This window comes from Stenella coeruleoalba (genome assembly GCF_951394435.1).
Source record: "Stenella coeruleoalba genome assembly, chromosome: 14".
Lineage (NCBI taxonomy): Eukaryota > Metazoa > Chordata > Mammalia > Artiodactyla > Delphinidae > Stenella > Stenella coeruleoalba.
Window position 1 is genome coordinate 52649022 of NC_137160.1, and position 27885 is coordinate 52676906.

The window sequence follows — 27885 nt, forward strand, 5'->3', positions numbered from 1 at the left end:
GAATCAGTTATACATATATGTATATCTACTCTCTTTTAGATTCTATTTCCATATAGGTCATTACAGAGTATTGAGTAGAGTTCCCTGTGCTATATAGTAGGTCCTTATTAGTTATCTCAAAATGTTTTAACTAAGCATTTACTTTATTTCATATTGTTGCTTATACTTTCAATCAAAGAAATTTGTTTGGCCTATAAAAGAATATACATAGAATAAATTTCTATTTTATTATATTATTATTATTTTTTTTTGGCTGCGTCCAGTCTTAGTTGCAGCACGTGGGATCTTTCGTTGCAGCAGGCAGGCTCTCTTGTTGTGGCACGCAGGCTCCAGAGCATGTGGGCTCAGTAGGTGTGGCAGGCAGGCTTAGTTGCCCAACAAAGGATTGAACCTGCATCCTCTGCATTGGAAGGTGGATTCTTGACCACTGGACCACCAGAGAAGTCCCATAAATTTCAAATTAAAAAAAATATATATATATATATTTTTTTTTTTAAGGCTTTAATGAGTCCTATTAAAACATATTTGTGGGGACTTCCCTGGCAGTCCAGTGGTTAAGACTTCGCCTTCCAGGGGGTGTGGGTTCAATCCCTGATCAGGGAGCTAAGATCCCACCTGCCTCGCGAGACATGCCTCGAGGCCAAAAAGCCAAAACATAAAACAGAAGCAATATTGTAACAAATTCAATAAAGACTTTAAAAATGATCCACATCAAAAAAATCTTAAAAAAAAAAATTGTGTGTGCTCACTTCGGCAGCACATATAAATACTAAAATTGGAATGATACAGAGAAGATTAGCTTGGCCCCTGCACAAGGATGATATGCAAATTCATGAAGCATTCTACATTAAAAAAAAAAAATTTGTGTAAGATAAAGTAACTCAAGGTCATTGTTCCTGATCGTGTAGACAGCCCGCCCTCTAGTGTTTCTTTCTAAACCCTACCGCATTTTAAACCATAATCTCAAAATGCTAGGTTAATAGGATTAAGAACTGTGTCATCAAATTAATAGAACAAGGCAAAATCCCTGACACAGACAAAAATTAAATCAGAGAAAAGTGAAGGTCCTTCCAGAAGCTGGTGACAACCTCACTGGGGAGAGCCTGCAAAGTTGGTGGTAAATATATTAAAACTTCATTTGGTAAATAGGGTCTTAATAGAAAGAGAATTAGTCCAAATGATAACCGTAGATATAAAATGTGATAGCTTTGTAAATACTAGTATTTTTAAAAGATACCCCAAATGTTGATTAAATAATGGAGTTTTTTTAAATAACAAATATACATAAAGCAGATAAATATCCCCTTTGGGAGGAATTAAGATAATCTAAGTTATTTTATAGATATAACTTTATGAAAGCATACATTTTTATTTGGAATGTTTGCAACTAATATTTATCAAATTAAATTTAAAAGGAAATTTATTATCTGAGAAGAAACAAATTTAACTGTGCATGATTCATACATCCTGATGGACTTTATAAGATGTATGAGAAAAATCTGAGGGGTTTTTGCTTTCATAAAAAAATAAGTAGTAAGCCATTTAGGTTAAAACTTACTTGTGGACTCTGAATTTTGAAAAAAACAGTCCCTTTGACATACCTAATTCTGTGTTTGGGGATATTTACTGTTGACAAGGAAATAAAATGTAGTTTGGATTCTATGGGGCTGTTATCCATGCTATTGGTTGCCCTGAATTTCAAATGCTTCAGATGATGACCTTATTTAACTGTCAGGAAGAATGTAAACAAAATAGGGACTTGGGTTGTCTTTTTTAAAAATTTATTTAGATTTCAGGTTTCCTTATGTCTCAGCCATATCAGCATACATTGTCTAAAGTCATAAAGAAAAACTGACAGAAAAATGCTTTGGATCACCATGTGTTTTCAATTGATGCCAGTAGAAACTAACTTAACCTAAGGCATTTGATGCAGGTTTATTTTTCCTTTGCAGTCACAACGGAAACATGAAGCTGCCACTCTTGGTGTTTATTGTGTATCTGCTGTGGTTGAAAGATTGTCACTGTGCACCTACGTGGAAGGACAAAACTGCTATCCATGGAGGCCTGAAGGGTAATGTTTGGTTTTTTTATCTGCGCTGTGTCCCGTTTGCCTGTTTGCATGTCCTGCTGGCATTTACGGTGATTTACAGTTGAGAGATAACCGTATTCAGGATGCCCTCTAGTTTCACGGTGAGATGTTCTCCAGGCACTTAAGCCAAGTAGACAAGACGCCAAGCATCTGGATAAAAATAGAAAATTCCAAATGCGTCTCTGAGAATGGTCCACATATCCAGATGTTTGCCATCACAGAGATAAAACTTGCCAACGTTTTGAGTTGCATTGCTTGGTCTCATCCAGATGTTTGGTGTCCTCTGAGCACAGTTTTAATGAACAGTGAAATTCTTTTCTAGCATTTGAAAAATTTAAACAATTAAAGTAATCCATGCAGTTATTCTTGAGATAGTGAAAGAATGGGTTATAATGACATTGAATCTGGTTGGTCTGTGCTCATTAACTTGTGGCCTTTGCTTGATGAGATATGCTTTGAGTACTTAACAGGAAAATAAATTAGTTTAAACGTTTCTTTTTTGGGGATCTGTAATTAAATTTGGAGGCCAGATTAAGCTCCTCTGGTGGCCACATTGGCTATTGTGAAGAGAGAATGACAAACCATGAATTTCATACTCGCTAAAGGCTTATTAAAGGGGTGTAAGAGATGTCCAGTAGGTTATTAAAGAATCTTGCATTATACAAGATGCTTTCTAGGTTTTATGCCTCCTGGGAAGGTAACTGAAGCTGAAAGAAAAGGAAATTGTTCACTCTGTTTAAGGTTCCCAGTTGGGCATTTAATATAAATTGTCTGTGAAGAAAATTCAATGTTTTCTTCTAATATAAACACACTTGAGTTTTAAGGGAAAGAAAAACAATTGGATAAATGAAAACAGGCCCTGAGGAAAATGATAAGAATAGGGTTAAATGAACTCTGACTTGGCTAGCAGTTCAGAAGTGAGGAACAGAAGATATCACCCGGGTGGTAGCCATGTCCATGTGGCAGCTGACAGCCCAAATCATTGTGATCTGCTTTCAAAGTTTGATGCTGTTAAAAAAAAAAAACAATTAAGCCTCTGCTGGGGGAACATGAAAAGTTGGCGAACTCATTGTATTCTGATACATTGTAATCTGATCAGATCTCAAAAGAAAAAACTACAACTACATCGTAATCTTTTAGGTTTTTCCAAGGCTGGGGAGATAGATATAGATGAAGAGGTGAAGAAGGCTTTGACTGGCATGAAGCAAATGAAAATCCTGATGGAAAGAAGAGAGGAGGAACATAGCAACCTAATGAGAACCCTGAAGAAATGCAGAGAAGAAAAGCAGGTACAGTCATTGAAAATCACACCTGTCCTTAACTATATCTGGACCATAAATAGTGCATGTCTGAGTGCACTGGAGGAATTACTTATTTACCCTAATCATAGATTTTCTGGAGAGCAGCCCTTACTGGAGGAAGAGTTTGAAGAAAATTTCAAATTTCTCCAAAGAAGATATTCCTTGTAGATCAGGCCTTCGCTGGCCTCCAAACTCGGGAATTTGGGGGATTCGGCTTTGTTTGGGAAGTGTTGCTTTCTTAAAAATGCTTTATTGGTGCCTTTTGAGTTGGGATATTGTGTCAAAAGTGTCTGGGAGTTTTTGGCTACATCAGTGGCCTCCAAAGTTTTTTTCTTTCCCATCCCTATTACCATAATTATTGTTAGCATCCACTCCTGAATATATGCATTTTAATTAATTTATTAAATTAGACACATGAATTGCTACCGTTATTATCTCAAGGCACAGAAGGCAGTTAGGGATCATCATTAGCTTGGGTAGGTGTAAGTCCATATTTCAAATCATCTAGATATTTTGAAAATATTTTAGCTTATTGCCAAATCTGATTAGATCATCATATTTTTACTGACACAAGGCCAAAGAGCTTGTAATGAAAAAGTGGCAGCCCTGCCATTTGCTTCTTATCTACTTGAGCTTAAGTTATTCATATTTTTTAATCTGCTGGGGGTTTTTTCCAAGAAACTTTTAAAGCCTCCTGTTCATTTTGTGAGGGCTAGTTTAGTTAAAAGTAGTTAAAAAACATCATTTACCTGAGTTCTCTTAAATGGCAAGTCATTGCAATTGGCTCCAAGTGAACAGAGAGAGGCAACCAGTGTCTCTTCCGCAGGGTCCTCACGCACAGCTAGCCACACACAATGGCCTGACACAAGCACCAGTGCATGTGAAATAGTACATCAGCCTCATCAATTTTTTTAATTCAAATACCTTAACTTAATAGTTGTTGTCCATGTAAAGTAATTATACCCCAATAAAGATGTTAAAAAATAAAAAAATAAAAAAATAAAAAAAAAATAGTTGTTGTCCAAACTATGTATCTTATCAATGGAGAATATACATTATATTCAAATGTCTATGGGCCATATTAAAAACTGTTCATATGTTACAGTATAAAGCTCAATACATTTCTAAATTATAGACATTGCATGGCTCATAGTTTAATATCATTAACCATTAACATAACACTCAGAACAGTTAAAAAATTTTTAAATTTATTTTCCAACATACCCTTATAGAGAATATCAAAACTATAAAAATAATTTGGAAAATATTTTAAATTTTAAAATTGGGAGTAAATTACTTTTCAATTTTATTTTCATGAAAACATTTTTAATTATGGTAAAATATGCATAACATAAAATTTGCCATCTTAACCACTTTTATGAGTACAGTTCAACAGTATTAAATACATTCACAGTAATTCCCCGGTGGCGCAGTGGTTAAGACTCATGCTCCCAATGCAGGGGTCCCGGCTTTGATCCCTGGCCAGGCAACTAGATCCTGCATGCATGCCGCAACTAAGACCAGCGAGCTGCAACTAAGACCCGGCTCAACCAAATAAATAAAGAAATATATATTTTTAAATGCACTCACATTATTGGACAACCAATCTCCAGAATTCATCCCATTTTGCAAAACTGAAACTCTATACCCATTAAACAACCCCCCATTTCTCCTTTCCATAGTTGATTTTTAAATTTAAAAAACACAAATACAAGTTCTAATATCTCTTCTCTAGACCTTGATCTACACCTAGACCTGTAGACCTATAAAGTTGGGGGTTGCCAAGCTCCGGAGCTGCTGGAATTCACGGTGGCCACTGGGTGTCCCCTGATCCATTGGAGCAGGGCTACATCACAGGCTGGGACCCCAAAGCTGTAGTCAGCCTGTCACCAGCTGGTTGATTTTGCAGCCATCCCTCTCCCTGCACCACACAGGGTCCCTGTCGAGGAAAGGAGATTGCTTGACCAGCAGCTGGAAGCCCTCCTCCCTTTTGGCAGAGATCAAAAGACCTTGAGGAAATGAAAACCAGCTCCTCATGAGGAAAATGTGGAAGCCCCTCTAGCTGTGTTCTTCCCTGGTGGGCTTGTGAGTCTGGCCACCGGGAATAACCACACTAGATATCATTCACAGGCCCTTTATAAAACACATTATCACCTGCAGTCCTTCCAACATCTGAGTAAACCATCACTTTCATTTTACAGCTAAGGAAACTGAGTTTTGAGATGTTAATTAATGTGGTGTTGTTGTTGTTTTAAATTTTTACTGGAGTATGGTTGCTTTACAATGTTGTAACCCTGTCATGACTGACCCAGGACAAAGTCCACTGGTGCTGTGCCTGTGGAAGACCCAGTGACTTTCTGTTTTTCTCCCTTTCCCGGGCCTCCTGGCAAGCCAAGGAGGGAGCACATGCTATGGAAAGAATGCTTGCTGTAAGTCAGGTTAGCAAGTGTTAGTTCCATTTCTGACCCTGAAGAATCCCAGGAGCTAGTAGAATTTTTATTATTTCTTAAGACGTACTTATTTTATTTTTTAAAAAATCATTGAATTATACTCTTAAGGTTTGGGTATTCATTTAAAAATTCATTTCAAAAAGGAAAAACCGGGCTTCCCTGGTGGCGCAGTAGTTGAGAGTCCGCCTGCTGATGCAGGGGACACAGGTTCGTGCCCCGGTCCAGGAGGATCCCACATGCCGCAGAGCGGCTAGGCCCGTGAGCCATGGCCGCTAAGCCTGCACGTCCGGAGCCTGTGCTCCGCAACGGGAGAGGCCACAGCGGTGAGAGGCCCGCGTACCGCAAAAAAAAAAAAAAAAAAAAAAGGAAACACCTGTTTAACCCTGAGTTTCCCTCCCTAAAATTATTTTCAATCTAAAGTAAAGGATACTTCACACAAATCACGAATTGACAAATATGGGGTGGGTGCCCCCAAGTCTCCCAGAACAAAACACATCCCATCCTCAGGTGATCCAGTGTAATCTCGATCCTCCTCATCAGCTTCTCCCTATTTATATTTAGTGGGAGCATCTGAAACTTGCTCTTACTAAAGTGGGAAACCCTAAAGTAGCTTCAAGTGATTCCCCACACCCCACACCCCCATCCAGGTTTGTGTGGGACTTTGAACTGCAGGAAGAGAGTTCTAAGTATGGAATCTATCGCTGGGTGGGACATTTAGGGGGAAGCAGAAGGCATGGACAAGGCATTCCTAAACCAGAGACCTTCTTCCTCCATGGCAACATTTCAGTACCAAAACTTGGGCCATGTGATTTGATCATTGGTTCTTGTTACACTCTTGGAGGTGAGTGGAAGGAAATCAGATGATTACGGACTATGTGCCTTGCTTGCTCATCTCACTTAATACGAAACCTTAAGAGGTAGATCCTACAGTTATTCCTATTTGCTAAGAAGGAGACAGGGGCTCAGAGATGTTAAATAATTTGCCCAAGGGTCCACAGTGAGTGTAGTTTGTAATTGGAAATATTGGGATTTCGGTTTATAGTGACAATGGGCAGAATATTTAAAAGACTGATTGAGAAAATCTGGGCAGTACTGTTGCCTGTCCTGGTGAGGCAACCTTTCTTGAGAAGTTGTTGGATTCCAAAATTGTTCTGCAAAGCCCAAAGAGACAAGTTAAACCTGTCTGGATCACGAGGTGCATTTGGCGGACTGGAGCCCTGCCAGGTTTCTTATGTGGGACGTAGCAAATGACACCCAGCTTAGCCCCAGGATTCTACCATGAGAGCAGCTGAAAAAATCCGAGCCCTGCAGAGGAAATGTGGGGGGATTGTCAGTGCCCAGGTGTTTCTTTGGACTTAATATGCCAGGAAAGGGTGATTTCTTTTTCTTTTCCCGTAGGTAAAAGTGCATACTACATTGGTGTTAGAAACTGTGCTCCCTCGTGTTTTTTTTCACTCAAGGGAGTCTTCATCCGCTCTGAGGCTTTCTCCTTATGGACAGGTCCATTATATCCCCTAAATCCCCTGAACTACTTCTCAGGCCTGGAGGGAGCCGGTCTGCAGAAGCCCACACTTGCAGGGAGACAGGGGTGGGGGTGGGGTCTACGTGGGGCTGGCCTGGGGGGAGCTCTGGGGGCAGGGTTGACGTTCTCAGGGACAGGTGTCACTTCTGCTGGGCGGGACCTGGCCGAGTACAGCAGGCACCACAAGGGGGAGTGCTTGGAATGTGGATGAGAAGAACGAAGCCCCTCAGAATCCAGCATCTTTGCCATTAGAATGCAACTCACTACAAGAATTGTGATATACAGTACACAGGAATTTGATATACAAGATTTGATTTGATACACAAGAATTGTGCTTCCTTGCAGTGTTTAAGAACATACAAAAATTAAAAGCAGCATAAATGAAGGAAATAAATGTATCAACTTTGTAAGCCTTAAAAACCCATCTTCCACATCCTTCGAGGACTAGAAGTGAATACAGACAAGTAAACAGATCAGTTACAGTCATTCAGCAGAGATGGGGCTGTGTCTTCATTGTTGCTTCACCCACAGGCAGTGAATGTCCATCCCATAGCAAGCACTCAATAAATAGCTGTTGACTGTACGAATGAACAGGTGAATAAGAACTGCCTGGTCTTCAATAGAGATCAAGCAGTGCTCTTAAGTTAACAGAAAGCTCCAGGGTAGAACTGTCAGATGCTAAGGGCTTGAAGAAGGAATGAGGTTTAGTATTTTTTGTTTTTGTTTTAATTTTTGGCTGTCCCACAGGGTTTGTGGGATGTTAGTTCCCCGGCCAGGGATCATGGAACCCGGGCCCTTGGCAGTGAGAGTGCCGAGTCCTAACCACTGGACCACCAGGGAATTCCCAGAGGTTTAGTTTAGAATACGCACATTTTGTAAAGAGTGAAATCAACCAAGGTACAACACATAGAGTCATGAAATGGAAATAGGGTGTGTGTTTCTACTTTTTAATTAGGAGGCTCTGAAACTTATGAATGAAGTTCAAGAACATCTAGAAGAGGAAGAAAGGCTATGCCAGGTGTCTTTGACAGGTTCCTGGGATGAATGCAAATCTTGCCTGGAAAGTAACTGCATGAGATTTTATACAACCTGCCCAAACAGTTGGTCCTCTATGAAAACCAAGGTAAGGGAAAAATAGAGCTCAAGGTTTCTAAGTTCTTAAGGTATGTGCTTCAGCTTACTTTTAAAAATTAACTTATGTTAATATTTAGAATAGATATAGATGATCTGATGTTGGCCTTTTGCAACCTAGAATCTAGCATTCATGCTTATGTATGAATCACTTGTGGATATATAATTTTTAAGTTAGAACAGCCATCCAGTTCTTGCCCTCCCTTTCAGGACACTGTGTATCTCTCAGAAACACCCTGACTCTTTCTGCCTTGTATTTGTTATTTATGAACACATTCCCACTAGATTGTAAGCTCTTTGAGGGCAGGAACCATATCTTATCTGCCTTCATTTAAGCATTGTAGGCATTCAATAAATGTTTGCTGAATTGCATTCTGAATAATAGTATTATAGTCTCTGATTTCAACCTGCTTTAATGTTTTCTCTGGAGGCCAAGCCTTTGAAGGCGTCCTCTGCCTCCTGAGTCTCTCCCTCAACGGGCTTGCCCTCTTGTGGCAGCACACACATGCCCGTGCACACACGTACCCACATTCACGTCCCCTTTACCCCAATCCATGCACATCCTGTAGGACTGGCATGTTTTCTTTTTTGTCCTCTTTGGCTCTTTTCTGGGCAGAGGGAATCACAGAGGGTGGTGACCTGATTAGGATGAGCTCTGACCCATAAAAGGCTCCTCTTCTCTTGGCCTGAATTTCCCTTCCCCTTCAAGAAGTGGGCTGAGTAGGCAATGCAGAGAAATTCCCCTCTCCATATCAGAGCATGCAGTAATCAGAGTCTGCGCCTGGCTTGGCAATGCCTTCCCCAGTTACAGAAGGAACAACCCCTAGGATAATTCATATGCCAAGTTAATTTGCCTCCACTGTTAATTGCATCTGCTCTATTTTTATAGCCACTCTCTAACATACCAGAGTATACTGGAATGAGCACTGGCTGGAAGTCAGGAGCTTTGGAGACCATTCCTATCTGCACCTTTTGTGTGACCTTATGACAATTTCTTGGGCCTTTGAAGTTTCAGTTTTGTGTCTGGGTTCAGGTAAACAGAAGCTGGCAGAGGGAGAGGCAGATGATCCACCCAGATTACTTTTTGAGAAAGGCATGAGTCTTCTAAGAATCCCTGGAGAATTCTTTGAACAGCCCTTGAGCAGGGGTGGGGAGTGCTCCCACAGTGATGTTTGATGGTTGCTACATTCCAAAACATACAACAGGGTCATATCACTATCATACAAGGGCAACTGTGTTCTGGCACGAACTTATGTGTCACATAGATGAAGTAGAACATGGTGTGACTGCTGGAAGATCTCCCCCTGAATGGGAAATTCTATAATTAGAGCTTCATTCCTTTGACTACAGCCAAGGAGGGCTTTGATCACCGGTAATATGTAACATCTCGAAGTAACCTATTTAGCTGTATTAAGCATCTATAGTTCAGTGTGAATGTATTGATCTTTTCCCTGGACTAATTTATGAGATGAGAGAGAGGAGAGCATAAAGACATGAATAGCATGCCACTGAAGAAAAAAAAAAAAAAAGAACTAAGGCAGAGGTGAAAGACAAGAGCCTTCTTCACAGTTTTCAGGCTGCACGGTCTAAAACCATGCATGCCAGCCAGTACATCAGGACTGTGGCTTGTCAATAATATTGAAAACTTGGCCTTCTTAGGCCTTGGTAGACAAACAGAAACCAGGAGGAACTTCAGACCCTATTTCCATGGTCAAAGCCAAAGCCAGGTACATGAATGTTAATAAATTATCTTAAAGTGGATCACCTTTTCCTAGTTTGCCCAGAACTGTTCTTGATTTGGAATGACTACTTGTAAGTTGACATAAAAATTCACAATAAAAAAATAGTCCAAATGAAAATCAATTTATTTCATTTCTGTCCCCCATCCCACCCCACAGCTTGAACATTTTTTCGGGAAGATATATCAGTTTCTGTTTCCTTTCCATGAAGATAATGAAAAAGACCTTCCCATCGGTGAGAAGTTCGTTGAGGAAGATGCACAACTGACCCAGATAGAGAACATGTTCAGCCAACTGACTGTGGATGTGGGATTTCTCTATAACAGGAGTTTTGACGTCTTCAAACAGATGCAGCAAGAATTTGACCAGGCTTTTCAATCGTATTTCATGTCAGATACAGACTTCATGGAGCCTTACTTTTTTCCAGCTTTTTCCAAAGAGCCAGCAAAAAAAGCACATCCTGTGCAAAGCTGGGACATTCCCAGCTTCTTCCAGCTGTTTTGTAATTTCAGTCTCTCTATTTATCAAAGTGTCAGTGCAACAGTTACTGAGATGCTGAAGGCAATCGAGGATTTATCAAAACAAGACAAAGGCAAGTATTAAAAGATTATTTAGATATCTGTACTAAAGTTGAGTTTTATTTAACTTTGGAAATGGTAGCCATTTCTAAGTCATTGTACAATGTTTCTGAGAGTGATGGTTTATGGATGATCAAAGTCTCACAGCCTCTTAGAAAAAGCTTTGAGGTCTGCCAAACACTAGCCTTCTCCCATCTTTGTTGAGAGCTCTGTGGGGCTGTTCTCTATTTCTAAAGCAAATTTTCAAAGCTGAGAAAGAAAATGCTGGTAAGGTAAGAACTTGAAAAAGACAGTTGCCTCCTTTATTAAAACTCAGGCAGATGCTTGGCTCTATTCTGCTTGAACACCATGGGGTTTCTTTAAAATCAGTCCAGGCTCCTCAACTTCCAGTTTGGGGAGAAAGCTTAGTGCCATGTAAAACCAGGTCATATTTAGTGCCTTCCAGGACCTCCTCTGCATCGCTACTGTAATCCCTTAGATCACATCTTTTATGCACAAAACCAGAGAAAATACTCAGAGACATGATAGAGAAATTTCTGTAAATGATAATAATCGCCTTCTACCAATACCACTCATGCCCTCTGATATTCCATATTGGAAAAAGCAATGCTGCTTTATGTTGTTAAGGCAGAAGGAGGTAACTTCTTTGGGCTTCTGTGGAGAGCTGGGAGGCAGCATCTCAGAAATGAGAGTTGCCGTGGGGGCCACAGGTAGAATCTGTGTTTCCTTGGACATATCTCTATGGAACATTAAGTCAAGGACAGGGATGCTCTTCTCTAACAAAAAATGAAACGGGCTCCTTCTAGAAATCCTGCCAGTTGTGACAACATGGATGAACCTGGAGGACATTATGCTATGTGAAATAAGCCAGACACAGAAGGACAAATATTATATCCCACTTACATGAGGAACCTAAACTAGTCAATTCCTTCCTTGCACCACCATCACCTCAGTGATAATCTAGAGATCCAGGGTCCCCTGCAAGTGCAGAAAGTAAAAACAAAACAGCAAACAAAAAAAGCCTTTGTTACACCTTTATACTCTTCTCTCTCCAGTGTCCCTACCCTAACCAGACAGCAAGTTCAACAGATTCTCTTCCCAGATGAGTACATGAGGACAGTTTATCAAAAATAGGCAGGCAGGGGCTGTGGGATATTTGCGTGTAGTTTCCATCACTTTTCTGGACTGGTGGTAGGTGCGGAATAAACCTATTGCCCCTAGAAAATCCACCTAATGAGAATAAACCTTTGTCCCTTGCGGTAGGCGGAATAATATAATAGCTTTCCAAAGATACCCAAATCCTAATCCCCAGAACCTGTGAAAATGTTGGGTTACACAGCAGGGGAAAGTAAGGTTGCAGATGGAACTGAGGTTGCTAATCAGCTGACCTTAAAATAGGGAGAGTATTTGGGGTTGTCCAGGTGGCTCCAGTGAAATCACAAGGGCTCCTAAAAGTAGAAGAAGGAGGCAGAAAAGAATCAATAGAGACAACCTCACGAGAGGAACTTGTCCCTACTTTGCCAGCTTAGAAGATAGAGGAAGGGGAACAGGAGGCAACGGGGCGGGGGGGGGGGGTGGCCTCCAGACTCTGGAAAGGCATGGAGATGGATTCTGCCCTAGAGCCTCCAGAAAAGAACAGCCCTGCCAACACCTTCATTTAGCCCACTGAGACCCACTTCAGACTTCTGACCTATAGCACTGTGAAATAATCTATGTTGTTCAAACCACTAAATCTGTGGAATCTGTTACAATAGCACTAGGAAAGCTGCCTCCTGTCGATTACAGTGGTTAATATCTTCTGAGTGTAAACTAGTATCTGGCAGCCTTCACAGATAGGCTTTATTTGTCATGATCATCCTAAGAGCCAAAATTAGAAAAGTAGCTAAAATTGAATAATGAACACTGTTAAAAGGAAAAAGGTGATAAAAATATGAAATATCTTGTTTAATATATTTTTTAAATTTATTGATTGTTGTTTCATTTTAGTCTCCATATGAAAGAATTTCTTTCCCACTTTGTTCTTTCTAGACTTCAGTTGCTGAATCTGTTGAAACAGAATAAGATAGCTTTTGCAGTTGTCCTCCCTTGGCTTACAAATCCCTAGAGAGAATAGATGAGATCCATTCAGTAAAACTGTGGTGTAGCAGCTTCACACAGTGCTGGGTGCTGGGAGCTGGGAGTTCTGGGTTTTAATCCTGCCCTGGAGAATTTTGCTGTCCTTAATTTTCCCATGGGGGAAACAGGCAAGTTGGGAGGGTAGATGATTTACTAGAAGTAACTGCCTAGAAGGGCCCTCAGGCTCTGTTCTGGCATAGCCGAAGGTAGGCGATGGGCTACTCTCATGAGTATAGCATGGGGAATTGGTTCAGATAGCCCTCAATTTGCCATCCTTGAATATACCAAGTATTCATCTAGATGCTGTGAATAAGCAATGATTATGACAGAGATGACACAGCCCCTAACTTTTAGGAGTTTAGTCCAGAGAAAGAAAAACAGGTCAGTGAACAGTTGCACTACCATATCTTAAGTGAAATGACAGAGGAAGTTATGGAAGAATGACAAGATTAAAATGACAAGACCAAATCCCCTCTGTCAAAGGACTCAGAGTCTAATAGAGAAGACAAAATTAACAGCACATAATGCAGACTTGCTCTACAGTAGAACTCACAGGGGTTCTCTGGGGTGAGAGGAGATGCCACTAAATCTATAGGGAATGGGAGAAAATGACTCCTATTCAACCAAGGGGATGGCTGCCTTACCCACCAGATGATCTAGCAAATGCCTTGTAGGTTTTTAAACAATAAACTTCACATTTTTTGTTTGTTGCTTTTGGCTGTGCCACGCGGCCTGCAGGATCCTAGTTCCCTGAGCAGGGATTGAACCCCTGCCCCCCTGCTGTAGAAGCACAGAGTCTTAACCACTGGACCGCCAGGGAAGTCCCAGTAAACTTCACAATTTACCTCGAAATGTTTCATTTTTTAACATCAAGGATTTAATATAACAGAATATCATCAGGTTAAAAATTAATAACAAATTTTTCCTAATGTGAAACACTCAATTGGGAATTGTCAATTTGCTGTTGGACGACTTCTTTTTACATCATTTTTATATGGATGGCTAATTATTCCAGGAAAAAAAAAAGTTTCTTAAAAATTGATCTGCTTTAGATGTTTTCCTAAATCTTTGACGTACTGTTTATAACATTATATATGTGAAATGCAAAAAAGAATAGTAATAAATACCTACCACCCAGTTTAAAAAACAGACATTTCCAATATCTTTGGAACTCCAATACACATTCGAATTACAGCTTGAAAAAATTAAAATAATTACTAGAAAAAATTTTAATAGACGCCCAAAGAGAAAAGTGGCTTACAATTCCCTATCTAGTTAACCCCAATGATATCAGAAATAATAATGATAAAAATAAGACACACTAAATTTAAAATAATTTAAATATACAAAGGAACAAAAGAAATGAAAGCTGCCTTCTCCCACCCCATCAAGTCTCTCTTCCAATAGAGTTACTATGAATAATTCTTCATGATTCCTTCCTGAAAATAAAATTATATGCATTAACCTCTGTGTGGGGAGTGGGGTTTGGGGGAAGCAAGTAGTAATAATAGTAATGATGAGTAATAATGACAGTAATGAGACTGCTGGATTAAAGGATACATGCACTTTTTTTTTTTTTTTTTGCGGTACGCCGGCCTCTCACTGTTGTGGCCTCTCCCGCTGAGGAGCACAGGCTCCGGACGCGCAGGCTCAACGGCCATGGCTCACGGGCCCAGCCGCTCCGCGGTATGTGGGATTCTCCCGGACCGGGGCACGCACCTGTGTCTCCTGCCTCCGCAGGTGGACTCTCAACCACTGCGCCACCAGGGAAGCCCGATACATGCACTTTTTAATAGATCCCAAATTGTCCTAGTAACTGGTTGCACCAGTATGCACTCCTACGATTGAATACAGAACAAAGATTTTGCAAGTGCTGGTTAGAAAGAGAAATGATATTCTATCCATGCCTTTAAAGTTCAAACTCTCTAACGACACTGATGTGAAAATGCTGTTGCTTGTAGACTCCGCCCACGGCGGCCTGAGTAGGACGGCATTGCCTGTGCGGGGCCGAGGGCTGTGCGGAGAGCTTCGCCAGAACTCGTCGGAATGTTTCCAATTTCACGCAAGATGCCAAAAATGTCAGGATTACCTACGGGAAGGTAAATGATTATCATGTTCTCAGGGTTTCGATTGTATTCTGGTCAGAGGTCACAAATCTCGCTTTTACAGGCATCGTGGATTCATTTGCTTCCCTTCAAGCTCTTTTTGGCGTGCTCATTGCCGTCTGGGGGTGCTCAGGGCAGGTTTATAAACGTTTATTATTCAAAAGTAGGTCAACTTACTTTTCCCCTTTTAAAAATTCCCTCATTATTCCCGTGAAAAATTTTTATGGTTAAAGACCAAGCGAACACTCTCGTGTGCAAAAGAGAACTCAGCAAATCAGGGTAACTTCTTTCTTCTTACTGCACAGAAAGAAAACCACCAATGAAGAAATCTTCAAAATGTGTAAGCAAATTTTTTGCCAAATTAGTTTTTTTTCAAATGGCATTAACTCTTTCCAGATGGTGGGTTAATTACTAATTAGTATTTAAATACAGATAGTAGCTTCTCCTCCCAAGCCCTGAGCAGCGCGTTTCGCCTCCTCCCAGATCTGACCAAGAGCAGCTTTCATTCCTTCCCCAGGTGAAAAATTCTCTCCACCGGCCCTTCCCCCTTTCCTCCGACCCTCATGTCCCTTCTCCTCCCCAGCTGAAGTCACTTCCCAACCGCTAGGGTCTGAACGCAAATTTTCTTGAAAAATCCAAGAAGAGCTTTTGATTCCTGTGCTTCTGCTTTTTACCTTGCCAAAGCCCTAAGGGAAGGAAATTCTAAAAAATGTGGCTAAGATTTGAAGCAAGAGATTGAACATACACTGGACCTTTTTATTAGAGCAGATGAGGGTCTTATTTCTTCAGAATTGCTCCCTGGGTGACTTTCTGCAGCTCTGTTTCATCATTTGGAAAATGAAATTAATATAGCTACTTCACACAGGTGTTTTGAGGATTAAATAAAATGTCTGAAGTACTCATGATTCTCATTATTCAAGTGTTTGTTTTTCAAGTCACAGTTACAAGGTTGCATACAGACAACAGAAGTTTTTACAAGAGAAAAATATACACTAATATACTGACCTCTTACAAAAATAGTCCCACTCAAACATGCCACCTATGTATCATTAACTTCCTTTAACTTCCAGTTAAAAGCTTTGAAGAATAATCTCTCCCTGACTGTCCTAAGATAATAGAGAAGATGGGGGGTGCGTGTGTGGGAAGTGATTGGAAGAAGGTGATTGAAAGGTACAAACTTCAGTTACAAAATAAATAAGTACTAGGGCTGTAAGGTACAAATGATGACCATAGCTAAAGCTGCTGTGTGATATATAGGAACGTTGTTAAGAGAGTAGATCCTAAGGGTTCTCATCACAAGGAGAATTTATTTTTCTTTTTATTGTATCTGTATGAGATGATGGATGTTAACTAAACCCACAACAGTAATCAATTCAGAATATATTGTGAATATGTAAGCCAAACCATCATGTTGTTTACCTAAAACTTATACAGTGATGTATGTCAATTATTTCTCAACAAAACTGGAAAAAGAAAGACAATATATAAGAAATCAGATAATACAATATAAACACATCAAATAATCAGTATACATCAAGTCACACAGTATACATGCAGTATAAATTGATTGCTGCAAAGGTAAAACACAGAGGAAAGGCTGTCCTAATGTGCTCCCAATTTTTTTTTTTTTGGCTGCTTTGGGTCTTCATTGCTGCGCGCGGGCTTTCTCTAGTTGCGGTGAGCAGGGACTACTCTTTGTTGCGGTGCGTGGGCTTCTCATTGCGGTGGCTTCTCTTGTTGCGGAGCACAGGCTCTAGGCACATGGACTTCAATAGTTGTGGCTCGCGGGCTCTAGAGCACAGGCTCAGTAGTTATGGCGCACGGGCTTAGTTGCTCTGTGGCATGTGGGATCTTCCCGGCCCAGGGCTCGAACCCGTGTGCCCTGCATTGGCAGGCGGATTCTTAACCACTGTGCCACCAGGAAAGCCCTCCCATACAATTTAAACTTTTATATTTTATGATAAATGTATATAGAATAAAATAATAGAAACACATGTGCCTAATACTAGATGAAGAAATAAAACATTACCAAAATAGATGAAGCCCCCGCTGGTGCCCCTTCCACATCACATCCTCTTTATCCCCTTATAAGGAAATCGTTTTGGGTTTTTTTTTCCTTCCAGTTTTATTGAGATATAATTGACATACAGCACTTATAAATTTAATGATTTGATATCGTGAAATGATTAACACAGTAAGTTTAGTAAACATTCATCATCTCATGTAAAAAAATTTTTAAAAAAGAAAAACATTTTTTCCTTGTGATGAGAACTCTTAGGATTTACTCTCTTAACAATTTTCATATATAACATATACCAGTGTTAATTATATTAATCATGTTGTATATTACATCCCTAGTACTAACATCTTATAACTTGAAGTTTGTAACTTTTAACCACCTTTGTCACCATCACTGACTATATTCCCCACACTGTAGGAAACTTCTGTTTTGAATTTGGTGCTTATTATTTCCTTGTATTTCTTTTTTAAAAATTTATTTTATTGAAATATAGTTGATTTACAATGTGTTAATTTCTACTGTACAGCAAAGTGATTCAGTTATACATATATATATACATTATTTTTTCATATTCTCTTCCATTATAGTTTATCACAGGATGTTGAATATAATTCCCTGTGCTATACAGTAGGACCTTGTTGTTTTCCTTGTGTTTCTTTATACTTTTATCATGTGTTTATATATAGCACACATACACACATATACCATACATAGCAACGTTTTACATGTTTTTAGTTTTTATATTGTCAAAGTATAACTTTTAAGCTTAAAAATATGACTCATACAAGTACAAAATGAGCATGTTAAGATTGATTTAGGGCTTCCCTGGTGGCGCAGTGGTTGAGAGTCCGCCTGCCCATGCAGGGGACGCGGGTTCGTGCCCTGGTCCGGGAAGATCCTACATGCCGTGGAGCGGCTGGGCCCGTGAGCCATGGCCGCTGAGCCAGCACGTCTGGAGCCTGTGCTCCGCAACGGGAGAGGCCACAGCAGTGAGAGGCCCGCGTACCGCAAAAAAAAAAAAAAAAATTCAAAAGATTGATTCCATTAACAAGGGAACGAGCAGAATGATTAAGCTGGTTTAAATGAGTACAGGAGAGACTGAAGTATTTACAGTCAAGGACAGAATGTTGAAGTAAGATTGCAAAGTTAGATATAAAACTAGTTGATGTACCAAAGGGTAATAAAACTGTAACTTTTGCAGTTATGATTTCTATCAGACCAAAATAATTTATGTCTCTACTGGACAAAAATTATTTGCAACTTTTCAATCTGTAATTTACATCTAATTTCGTGGAGTCTGGCCCAAGTCAACAGTGACCAGTAAATCCAACAAAGGATCATTTCCCTAGAGAATTAAGTAATCTTTGGGTGGACCTCTTAGACAATACTTTATGTGACATTGAAAGGACACACAGCCATTCTTCTGCATTGTTTCCAAGTTTTGGATAATATTTCTTAATAGTATAAATGTTATCGCTTATGTATTCTTTTGCACCTTGGTGTTTCACTCAGTACAGTTTGGGAGATTTAGTCATGTGAATGCGTGTGTTTCTAATTTCACGAATTCATTGTTGTATGTTAGTCTGTGTAAGCACATTACAATTTATTTATCCATTCTCCTGCTGAAGCACATTTAAGTTGCTTCCAGTATTTTACAAACAACTCTTGTATGTTTTGTCAAACAATGATTTTGCCTCTTTTATCAACATTTAACTCATTCTTTGTTCTAAGACTAAGCATACAGCTGTAATTATAATCTTATATTTGAAAAATATAAGATAAATGAAATATGTTCCAAAACATTATAAATCATTTTTTTTCATTATTTACCATACATTTTTGGTCCCAATTTTAAATGGACTCACTGTAAGTAGCTCTTTTCCCATACCAGTTACTGGTACTAGATGTATACACCTAAATTCAAAATAGTAGTTTCAAGATAAAGGAGTTTGATGTGGAATGGTCACAGTGGGGGGGTTCATCTGTTTGGGTTATATTTTGTTTCTTAATATAGGAGGTAGGCACATGGAATTTATACCAAGGAATGTCTGTCTCCAGCCCAGTTTTTATTACATGAGACCATATAATTATCAATTAAACTGAATCTTTTTTGAAAGTGATGTAGGCAATATTAATAATTGCTTGATAACCACAGGTATAAACTGGAAACTCTCACAGGCAGAAGGTGATACATGCACACTAGATTAAAGACAAAACAGCCACAATATTTTGCAGCTCCTCCCATCAAAAGCTGGAGTCTGTTTTTTTCAACCTGAGAATCTGGGCTCGGCCATGGGTCTGTCCTTAAGCAACAAGATATTGGCAAATGTGAGTGGCTTGAAATGTGCTTGTGAATTAAAGTTGTCCTCTCTTGCTACTGGAAGCCTATCCACCACTGCGTGATCATGCCCAGGCTAGCCTTCTGGAAGATGAGAGGTCCCAGCCATGCCAGCTGAGACCCTCAAAATGTGAGGGTCTAGACCATCCAGCCCCAGCTGAGCTAGCTCAGACATAAGAATAGTCCAACCAACCCACAAAACCCACAAAAACATGAGAAATAATAAATATTTGTTTGTTGTGCAACAAAAGCTAATGGATGCATATTGTCACATTTCATAAGAGACACCTGCTAAATGTGGGTTTTCTTTCTTCCTTTTCTTGAAACACTCATTCTCATGTCTATACGGTGACTAAAAAAATGCCTTAAGGTACTGATCATGTGAGTGTATTTTTTTAAGTAACAGCATTAAGATACAGTTCATATACCATAAAGTATACAATTCAGTGTTTTTTAGTATACTCACAAAGTTGTATAACCATCAGCACTATCTAATTCCAGAACATTTTCACCCCAAAAAGCAACTCCATACTCATTGGCTGTCATTTCCCATTCCCCGCCCCTTTCCCCTACCCAGCCCCTGGCAACCAATAATCTGCTTTCTGTCTCTGATTTTGCCTATTCGGGGTATGTCATATAAATGAAATCATACAATTTGTGGTCTTTTGTGACTGACTTCTTTAACTTGGCATAATTTTTTCAAGGTTTATCCATACTGTAGCATCTCTCAGAACTTCATTCCTTTTTATGGCTGCTTAATATTCCATTGTATGGATATACCACATTCTGTTTATTCGTTCGTTAGCTGATGGATATTTGGTTTGTTTCTACTTTTTGACTATTGTGAGTAATGTTGCTATGAACATTTGTGTACAAGTTTTTGTTTGGACATATGTTTTCAATTTTCTTGGGTATATACCATGAAATATATATGGGTCATACGGTAACTCTATGTTTAACATTTTGAGGAACTACTAAACTCTCTTCCAAAGTGGATGTACCATTTGCATTCTCACAGAAATGTATGAGGGTTCTAATTTCTCCACATCCTTGTCAACACTTGTTATTGCCTATCCTTTTTATCTTAGCCAACCGAGTGGATGTGAAGTGGTATCTCATTGTGATTTTGTCTTGTATTTCTCTAATCACTAATAATATCAAGCATCTTTTCATGTTTTTATTGGCCATTTGCATGTCTTCTTTGGAGAAATGTCTATTCAAATTCTTTGTCCATATTTTAATTTTGTTATTTGTCTTTTTATTGTTGAGTTGTAAGAGTTTTTTTTTTTTTTACATATTCTAGATACCAAATGCTCATCAGATATATCATTTGAAAATATTTTCTCCCATTCTATGTGCTGTCTTTTCACTTTCTTGATGGTGTCCTTTGAAGCATGGAAGTTTTTTATTTTGATGAAGTCTACTTTATTTCTTCTTTTCTTTTTTTATTTTGGTGTCATATCTAAGAAACCATTGCCCAATCCAAGGTCACACAGGTTTATGCTTATGCTTTCTTCTAAGAGTTTTATATATTTAGTTCTTGCATTTAAGTCTGTGATGCATTTTGAGTTAATTTTTGCATATGGTATGAGGTAAGGATCCAGCTTCTTTCTTTTGCAATTGGATATCCCGTTGTCTCAGTTTCGCTTGTTAAAAAACTCTATTCTTTCCTGTGTAGAATTGTCTTGGCACTCTTGTTGAAAATCCATGGACAGCAAAAGTAAGGGCTTATTTCTGGACTCCCAATTCTCTTCCATTTGTCCATATATCTATCCTATGCCAATTCCATACTGTCTTGATTATTGTACTTTGTAGTAAGTTTTGAAATTGGGAAGTGTGAATGCTCCAATGTTGTTCTTTGTTTTCAAGATTGTTTTGGCTATTATAGATCCTTTGCATTTCCATGTCAATTTTGGGATCAGATTGTCAGTTTCTACAAAAAGGGCAGTTAAGATTTTGATAGGGATTGCATTAAATCTATAGGTCAATTTGTGGAGTATGGCCTTCTTGACAATATTAAGTCTTCCCATTCATGAAAATAGATGTTTTTCCATTTATTTAAGTCATCTTTAATTTTTCTCACAGCGTGTTTTAGTTTTCAATACAAGTCTTACAGTTCGTTTAAAACATTTGTTCATAAGCATATGGTTCTTTTTATGCTATTGTGAGTGGAATTTTCTTAATTTCATTTTTGGTTTGTTCATTGTTAGTGTATAGAAATACAACTGATATGTGTATATTGATCTTGTGTTCTGCAACCTTGCTGATTTATTACTTTTTTAAAAACAAAATTTATTTATTTATTTATTTTTGGCTGCATTGGGTCTCCGTTGCTGCAGGCGGGCTTTCTCTAGTTGCGGTGAGCGGGGCTACTCTTCATTGAGGTGCGCAGGCTTCTCATTCTGGTGGCTTCTCTTGTTGCAGAGCACAGGCTTTAGGGCACACGGGCATCAGTAGTTGTGGCACACAGACTTAGTTGCTCCACGGCATGTTGGATCTTCCCGGACCAGGGCTGGAACTCATATCTCCTGCACTGGCAGGCAGATTCTTAACCACTGCACCACCAGGGAAGCCCTGACTTATTACCTTTAATAGTTTTGTGTGTGTGTATGTGTGTGTGTGTATGTATTCCTTAGGATTTTTTGTATACAAGACTATGTCGTCTATGAATAGAGATAGTTTTACTTTTTCCTTTCTCATGCAATTGTGTTTTGCACAAAGTTTCACCTTTATTTTAGGGAAATCTTTTTCCACTCTCTAAAAGAGTAAATGAGTGTCCCTTGTAGAATTCTCCTTGCCTAAGATCATGAGGTAACTCACCACCTTCTTCCCCCATAATTAAAAAAAAAAACAAAACTACACCACTATTCTAAAAGTTAACAACTCTAAACTTGCAAATGAAGACATTTTAAAAGAATATCTAGATCTCCTTTCAAATGTATAATGTATCTTGTTAACTGTGACTCTCTTTGTTTTCAAAATATTTTCTTGAATTACTTTTCAAATGTACACTATTGCAAATTTTTTTACCTGCAAGTACAAAGGTCTCCCTTTCCTGAAGATCCCAACACAAATTTTGGAAAAGTGTGAAGGCTGGAGGATCTTGCATTATATCTACATATCAAAAAGAAACAATAACTGATTTTTAAGACTTGAGATGAGGTAGTCACCTAGCTTCTGGTTGGTGGATTCTCCCCCACCCCTATCTTCCTGAAGGCATGGTTTCTTAGTAAACAGCAGAAGACATAGTCGAAAGAGCCTGTGATCTTTTTCTACAATAACAATCTTTTATGATCCCAGATGCCCTAACATATAGACACTTCTGTAGTTTGCAGATAAATAATCTTTACACAGTATCAAGATGCTCATCAACGCAGCTCTATAAATTCCTTTAACCCTGTTTCAGTTCAGAAGGACTGTTGTGCAATAATAACACAGAGCTGCAGAATCTTAGTGACTTGTGAACACAAAGGTTTCTTTCTCTCTCTCTGTCTTGTCAGTTACAGCTTGCATGGGAGCTCTGCTGCACATCTCCTCAGGATGATGGAGCCTCCACCATATGGAGCAAAACTAGTTCCACTGTCAGGGGAGGGAGGGTGATAAATCCTAAACCATTCTTAAAGGATTTCTCCAGCAGTAAGACACATCACTTTGAATATGGCCATGCTCAACTTCCAGGTGGCAGAAAAGTACAATCTCCCATGTGTCCTGATCAGAGTATAAGTGAGCAGCCCTAATGACCTTCAGAGACACTATGGAAAGGAAGACAAGGAAAAGGAACATTTTAAATCTTCAGTGTGTGCTGGCTCTGTGAGCAGGCATTCTGCAGTGTTATTTCATTCATGACGATTGTACCTGGCTGAAAACTCACTCAAGGTCAAAAGGCTGGAAGTAGAAAGCTTAAGGGCTGGGACTTAAATCCACAACACCCAACTCCAAGTCCCACATACCTTTTTCTTTAACATGTTACTTTCTTCTTTGCTAGACTGTCCTGATGTTCCTAAACTATACACAAAAGTAGATGAGGCCCTTGAGTTGGTCAACATATCCAATCAGCAGTATGCCCAGGTTCTCCAGATGACCCAGCATCACTTGGAGGACACTACATACCTGATGGAGAAGATGAGAGAGCAGTTTGGCTGGGTGACAGAACTGGCAAACCAGACCCTAGGAACCAAGAACATCTTCAATTTCATAAAGGTAATGGAGAGACTCAAGAGCAGTTATGGAGACTAAGTGTGCATACATTGATTTTTCTGTTAATTTACTTATTAATTACGTCTGAATTTGAAAACAGGCTCTAGAAGGATATTCTACTTCCATTGTGATTGTACTCAGGCTGACTTGTGCATGGTCTTTAGAAAACAAGAAACTCTATAAAGAAAACCAATTTAAAACACAAAATACTTTCTAATCCAGAGATGGCTAATTCTGCTTAGAGCTATAGTGCTGATACAAGTAACCATGAAGAAACCTGGCCAATGTTGTTTTTAAGGGAGAAGACTTTCAGGTAAAGCAACTTGAGATCAAAGGCTGACTCTGAAACTTACCAGCTGAATAAGTTTGGGAAAGTTCCAGAATCCTTCTAGGCCTCAGTTTTTCCATCTGGAAAATGGGAATAATAATGGCTACCTTAAAATTAATGTCTGTAAAACAATGAGTATAAGTTCCTTATCCAAAACAAGAGCTCTGTAAATTATAGCTCTCATTAGCTTTTGACACAAGCTACTGACTTACCTTGAAAATTAAACACAGTTATATATTAATATTCACATATAAACATTGCTATCTTAAGTTGCACTTATACCATGTCTCCCACTTGCAATCAATAACTCCTGTTGCATAACATAAAATAGTGATTGAATTTCTTCCCTGATGCACCCCCTTCACACACCATATTACATTAATATACGATACACCAGGCAAGTGATTTCTGATGAGGTTGGTATTGGTGGGCTCCTAAAAAGGCCCAGATACAAAAATCACCAGCAGAGCAATTGAAGGTACAATATTTTGTGTAGCATGTAATGTTAACAATCCCCCGGGATCCCTTTACCAACTCCAGCTGGTGCTGCTGCTAACTGCTCACCCCTGAAATCTTCTCCAAAGGGTTGTCCTTGGGGGCACTTATGCTCCAGAGCTCCCTGCAGGATCAGGCTGAGGCTGGAGGTCACCTGAAGGCCACCTCCCAGATTAGCATCTCCCTCTTCTCTGTCTTGATCGCCTCATCCCCCTAAAAGTTTTACTGAAAGCACCCTTAATAAATAACTGTGTCAGAATCTCAGGCTCTGCTTCTAGGCAGTCTGACCTAAGACATTCTGTATCCTAGTGATTCACTCTCTTTCAAGGTACAAGGTTGTGGTTTGAGAAATAAGTTTAGAGAGTCACAACCAGCACATTAAACAAACAAACAAACAAAAGCAGAATAGAACACACCAGAAGAAAAAATATTAGAGTGCATTGCATTTAATAAGTCAGATGCATATGTCATGGAACTTTCATTTCCATGATGTGTGTTTATATATGTGTATAACTTATATGTAAGATGTGGTTTATTTTCTTTTTCTATTTGAGTATAGTCGATTTACAATGTTGCATTAGTTTCAGGTGTACAACAAAGTTATTCAGTTATATATATGTCAATATATTCTTTTATATATACATTCTTTTTCAGATTCTTTGCCATTATAAGTTATTACAAGATATTGAATGTAGTTCCCTGTGCTATACAGGGTCCTTGTTGTTTATCTATTTTATATATAGTGGTATGTATCTGTTAATCCCAAACTCCTAATTTATCCCTCTGCCGCCTTTCCCCTTTGGTAACCCTAAGTTTGTTTTCTAAGAAATGTGTGTTTTTGAGTCATGACGACAAATGTGTTTATAACTGTAGACCATAGTCAAAAGGTTTTGAAAGCCACTATCAATTCCTGCTGACTCTCTATTACTTCATTAGATAGATTATTCCCTAGGAGAGTAAAATAATGTGATATATTTGATCATTCTCACAAATATAGACTTTTAGTTTAAAAAGGAAAAATTCTTGTAAGGAATGAGGGAAAGAATAAAATTTTAAGAAAAATTTTAGCAATGCTTTCAATCTTTAGAAAAGTAGAGCCAATATTTAACTGTTTTCATCGTCGTCAGGATTTCCATTCTATGCTTCAATTTGCTTCCATTCTAGTGGCTCTGAGTAACATTAATTGATTTAACTAAAATTTTTGATATTGATAACAAAGACACTTCTATACAAAAAACTCCATAGAAAATAAAATTATGGTTTTCAATGGTATATTTTTCTAATAATAATCACTGCTAAAGAGCACTCAATATTTGTCTGGCAATGTTCTAAGAACTTTTCCCGTGTATTAGATCATTTAATACTCTGTGTACCTATAAGGTGAGTATGATTGTTTTACAGATTTTTCAGATGAGGTACAGAGAAGTTAAACAACTTGTCTGAGGTCGCACAGCTAGTAAATGGTAGAACTGAGATTCAAGGCCAAACAGCTTTTCTTCAGAATCCTTGGACTTAACCACTTTGCTGAACCGCTTGTAAAACTTATTTTTCTTTAAACGGCTCTTATTTCATCATGTAATGGAAAGTGCAAATTTGTAAAACAGCACATACTGAAGAGGAATCTTTTGTAAAAAAATATACAAATTCCAGCAGGTGAAAAAAGTTATGCTTTTTAGGTTGTAGTTACATGTTAGCGTTATAATTGTTTATTCAACTAGACGTAAACGCTTTATGCAGTTTTTATGTGTGTTACATGTATCAAAAGGAAAAGGGGGAAAGTTATGTTAGCTTTATAAACTAGAATTAAGAAATCACCAGTGTTGATTTGGCTTCTTAATATTCTGCTTTAGTTTTTTTGATAGGGAAATTTATTTGAACACATTTTCAAAATAGTTCTTTTTTTATATAAATTTATTTATTTTATTTTTGGCTGCGTTGGGTCTTTGTTGCTGTGCGCAGGCTTTCTCTAGTTGCGGCGAGCAGGGACTGCTCTTTTTTACGGTGCGCGGGCTTCTCATTGCAGTGGCTTCTCTTGTGGAGCACAGGCTCTAGGCACACGGGCTTCAGTAGTTGTGGCACATGGGCTCAGTAGTTGTGGCTCGCAGGCTCCAGAGCACAGGCTCAGTAGTTTTGGCGCACGGGCTTAGTTGCTCCGCGGCATGTGGGATCTTCCCGGACCAGGGCTCAAACCCATGTCCCCTGCATTGGCAGGCAGATTCTTCTCCTATTTTTATTTTATTTTATTAATGTTTTGGCCACACCGTGGGGCATGCAGGATCTTAGTTCCCCAACCAGGGATTGAACCTGCGCCGCCTGCAGTGGAAGTGCAGAGTCTTAACCACTGGACCGCCAGGGAAGTCTCTCTGGCAGGCAGATTCTTAACCACTGTGCCACCAGGGAAGCCCCAAAGTAGTTCTCTTAAGGTTACATCAAGTTGCATGTCATTACAGTTTCATGTAAATTATTAAAATCAAAGTATATGCCCTTGAGAACTTATTAAGAAAGTAAACGACATGCATTTCAGATGACTGGTTCTTACAAAAATCACACATACAACCATAAATTGTAAATTTCCTGTGGAAACTCAGTACAAAACTTGGTACATCACATTAACATTTGTGACAGACAGGAGCGCTCACCAAATATTCCATCTGCCCACTCACACTTTCTTGCTCCTCTTGCAGTTAAGTGGTGCCATGTGTTAAGTTCTGGCCAATGAAATGGGAACAAAAATGAAAAGAGTTATTTCTAGACTGAGATAGAGAAGAGCCTGTGTGTGATTATCCATTCTCTTTCTCTGATGAGGATGTAAAGAAAGCCATGCGTTATTACATGTGCTACAGCACATGTGAGATGATATTCCTTTCTCAGCCAGGGTCCTGAGCATCTAGGTGGTTCAGAGCCCTTGTAATGGGCATGTAACATGAGTGAAAAATAAATTATAAGAAGGCACTGGAATGCTGGGGCTAACTTGTTACCTCAGCACAACTTAGCCTATCCTGACTAATGTGGTATTAAATTAATGCTGAATGTGTGCTGGAATTTAGTAATCTTTTGTTGTATAATCCTTCTTCTTAGGTAGTTCCAGGTGTTCATGAAGGAAATTTTTCCAAACGAGATGTAACGATGACAGAGGTAAGCATTCTGCTTTCCCCTAATTTCACACTCACCATCCCTCATGAAGAAAGTGCTGAGAGTTCTAACTTCATTAGCTACATGCTGGCCAAAGCTGTACAGCATTTTAAGGAACATTTTAAATCTTGGTAAGCAGAGTGCTTGATTAGGAATGCTTGTCAACAGGAATAGATGATTCATAAAAGGGGAAAATGACAAAACTAGTTTTAAAATACCTTGAAAATATATTCAACCTCATTAATAATCAAAGACATGAAAACTAAGACAAGATAGCAATTTTTGCCTATTAAATTTGCAAATTAAAAAAAACCCTGATAGGATGTGATGAAATGAGAATTCCCG

The 27885-nt window shown here is 38.9% G+C and overlaps 1 protein-coding gene across 1 annotated transcript; it reads left to right on the plus strand.

Moving 5' to 3' along the window:
- Positions 1-1965: 1965 nt before the first annotated feature.
- On the plus strand, positions 1966-27675 carry CLUL1 (clusterin like 1; the record flags this gene model as incomplete). The annotated part of the gene is made up of 7 exons (XM_079942924.1): positions 1966-2071; positions 3230-3378; positions 8318-8485; positions 10392-10824; positions 14887-15024; positions 23374-23588; positions 27487-27675. 7 exons carry the CDS (start codon positions 1966-1968, stop codon positions 27673-27675), a joined length of 1398 nt encoding a protein of 465 aa, XP_079799050.1.
- Positions 27676-27885: the final 210 nt, after the last annotated feature.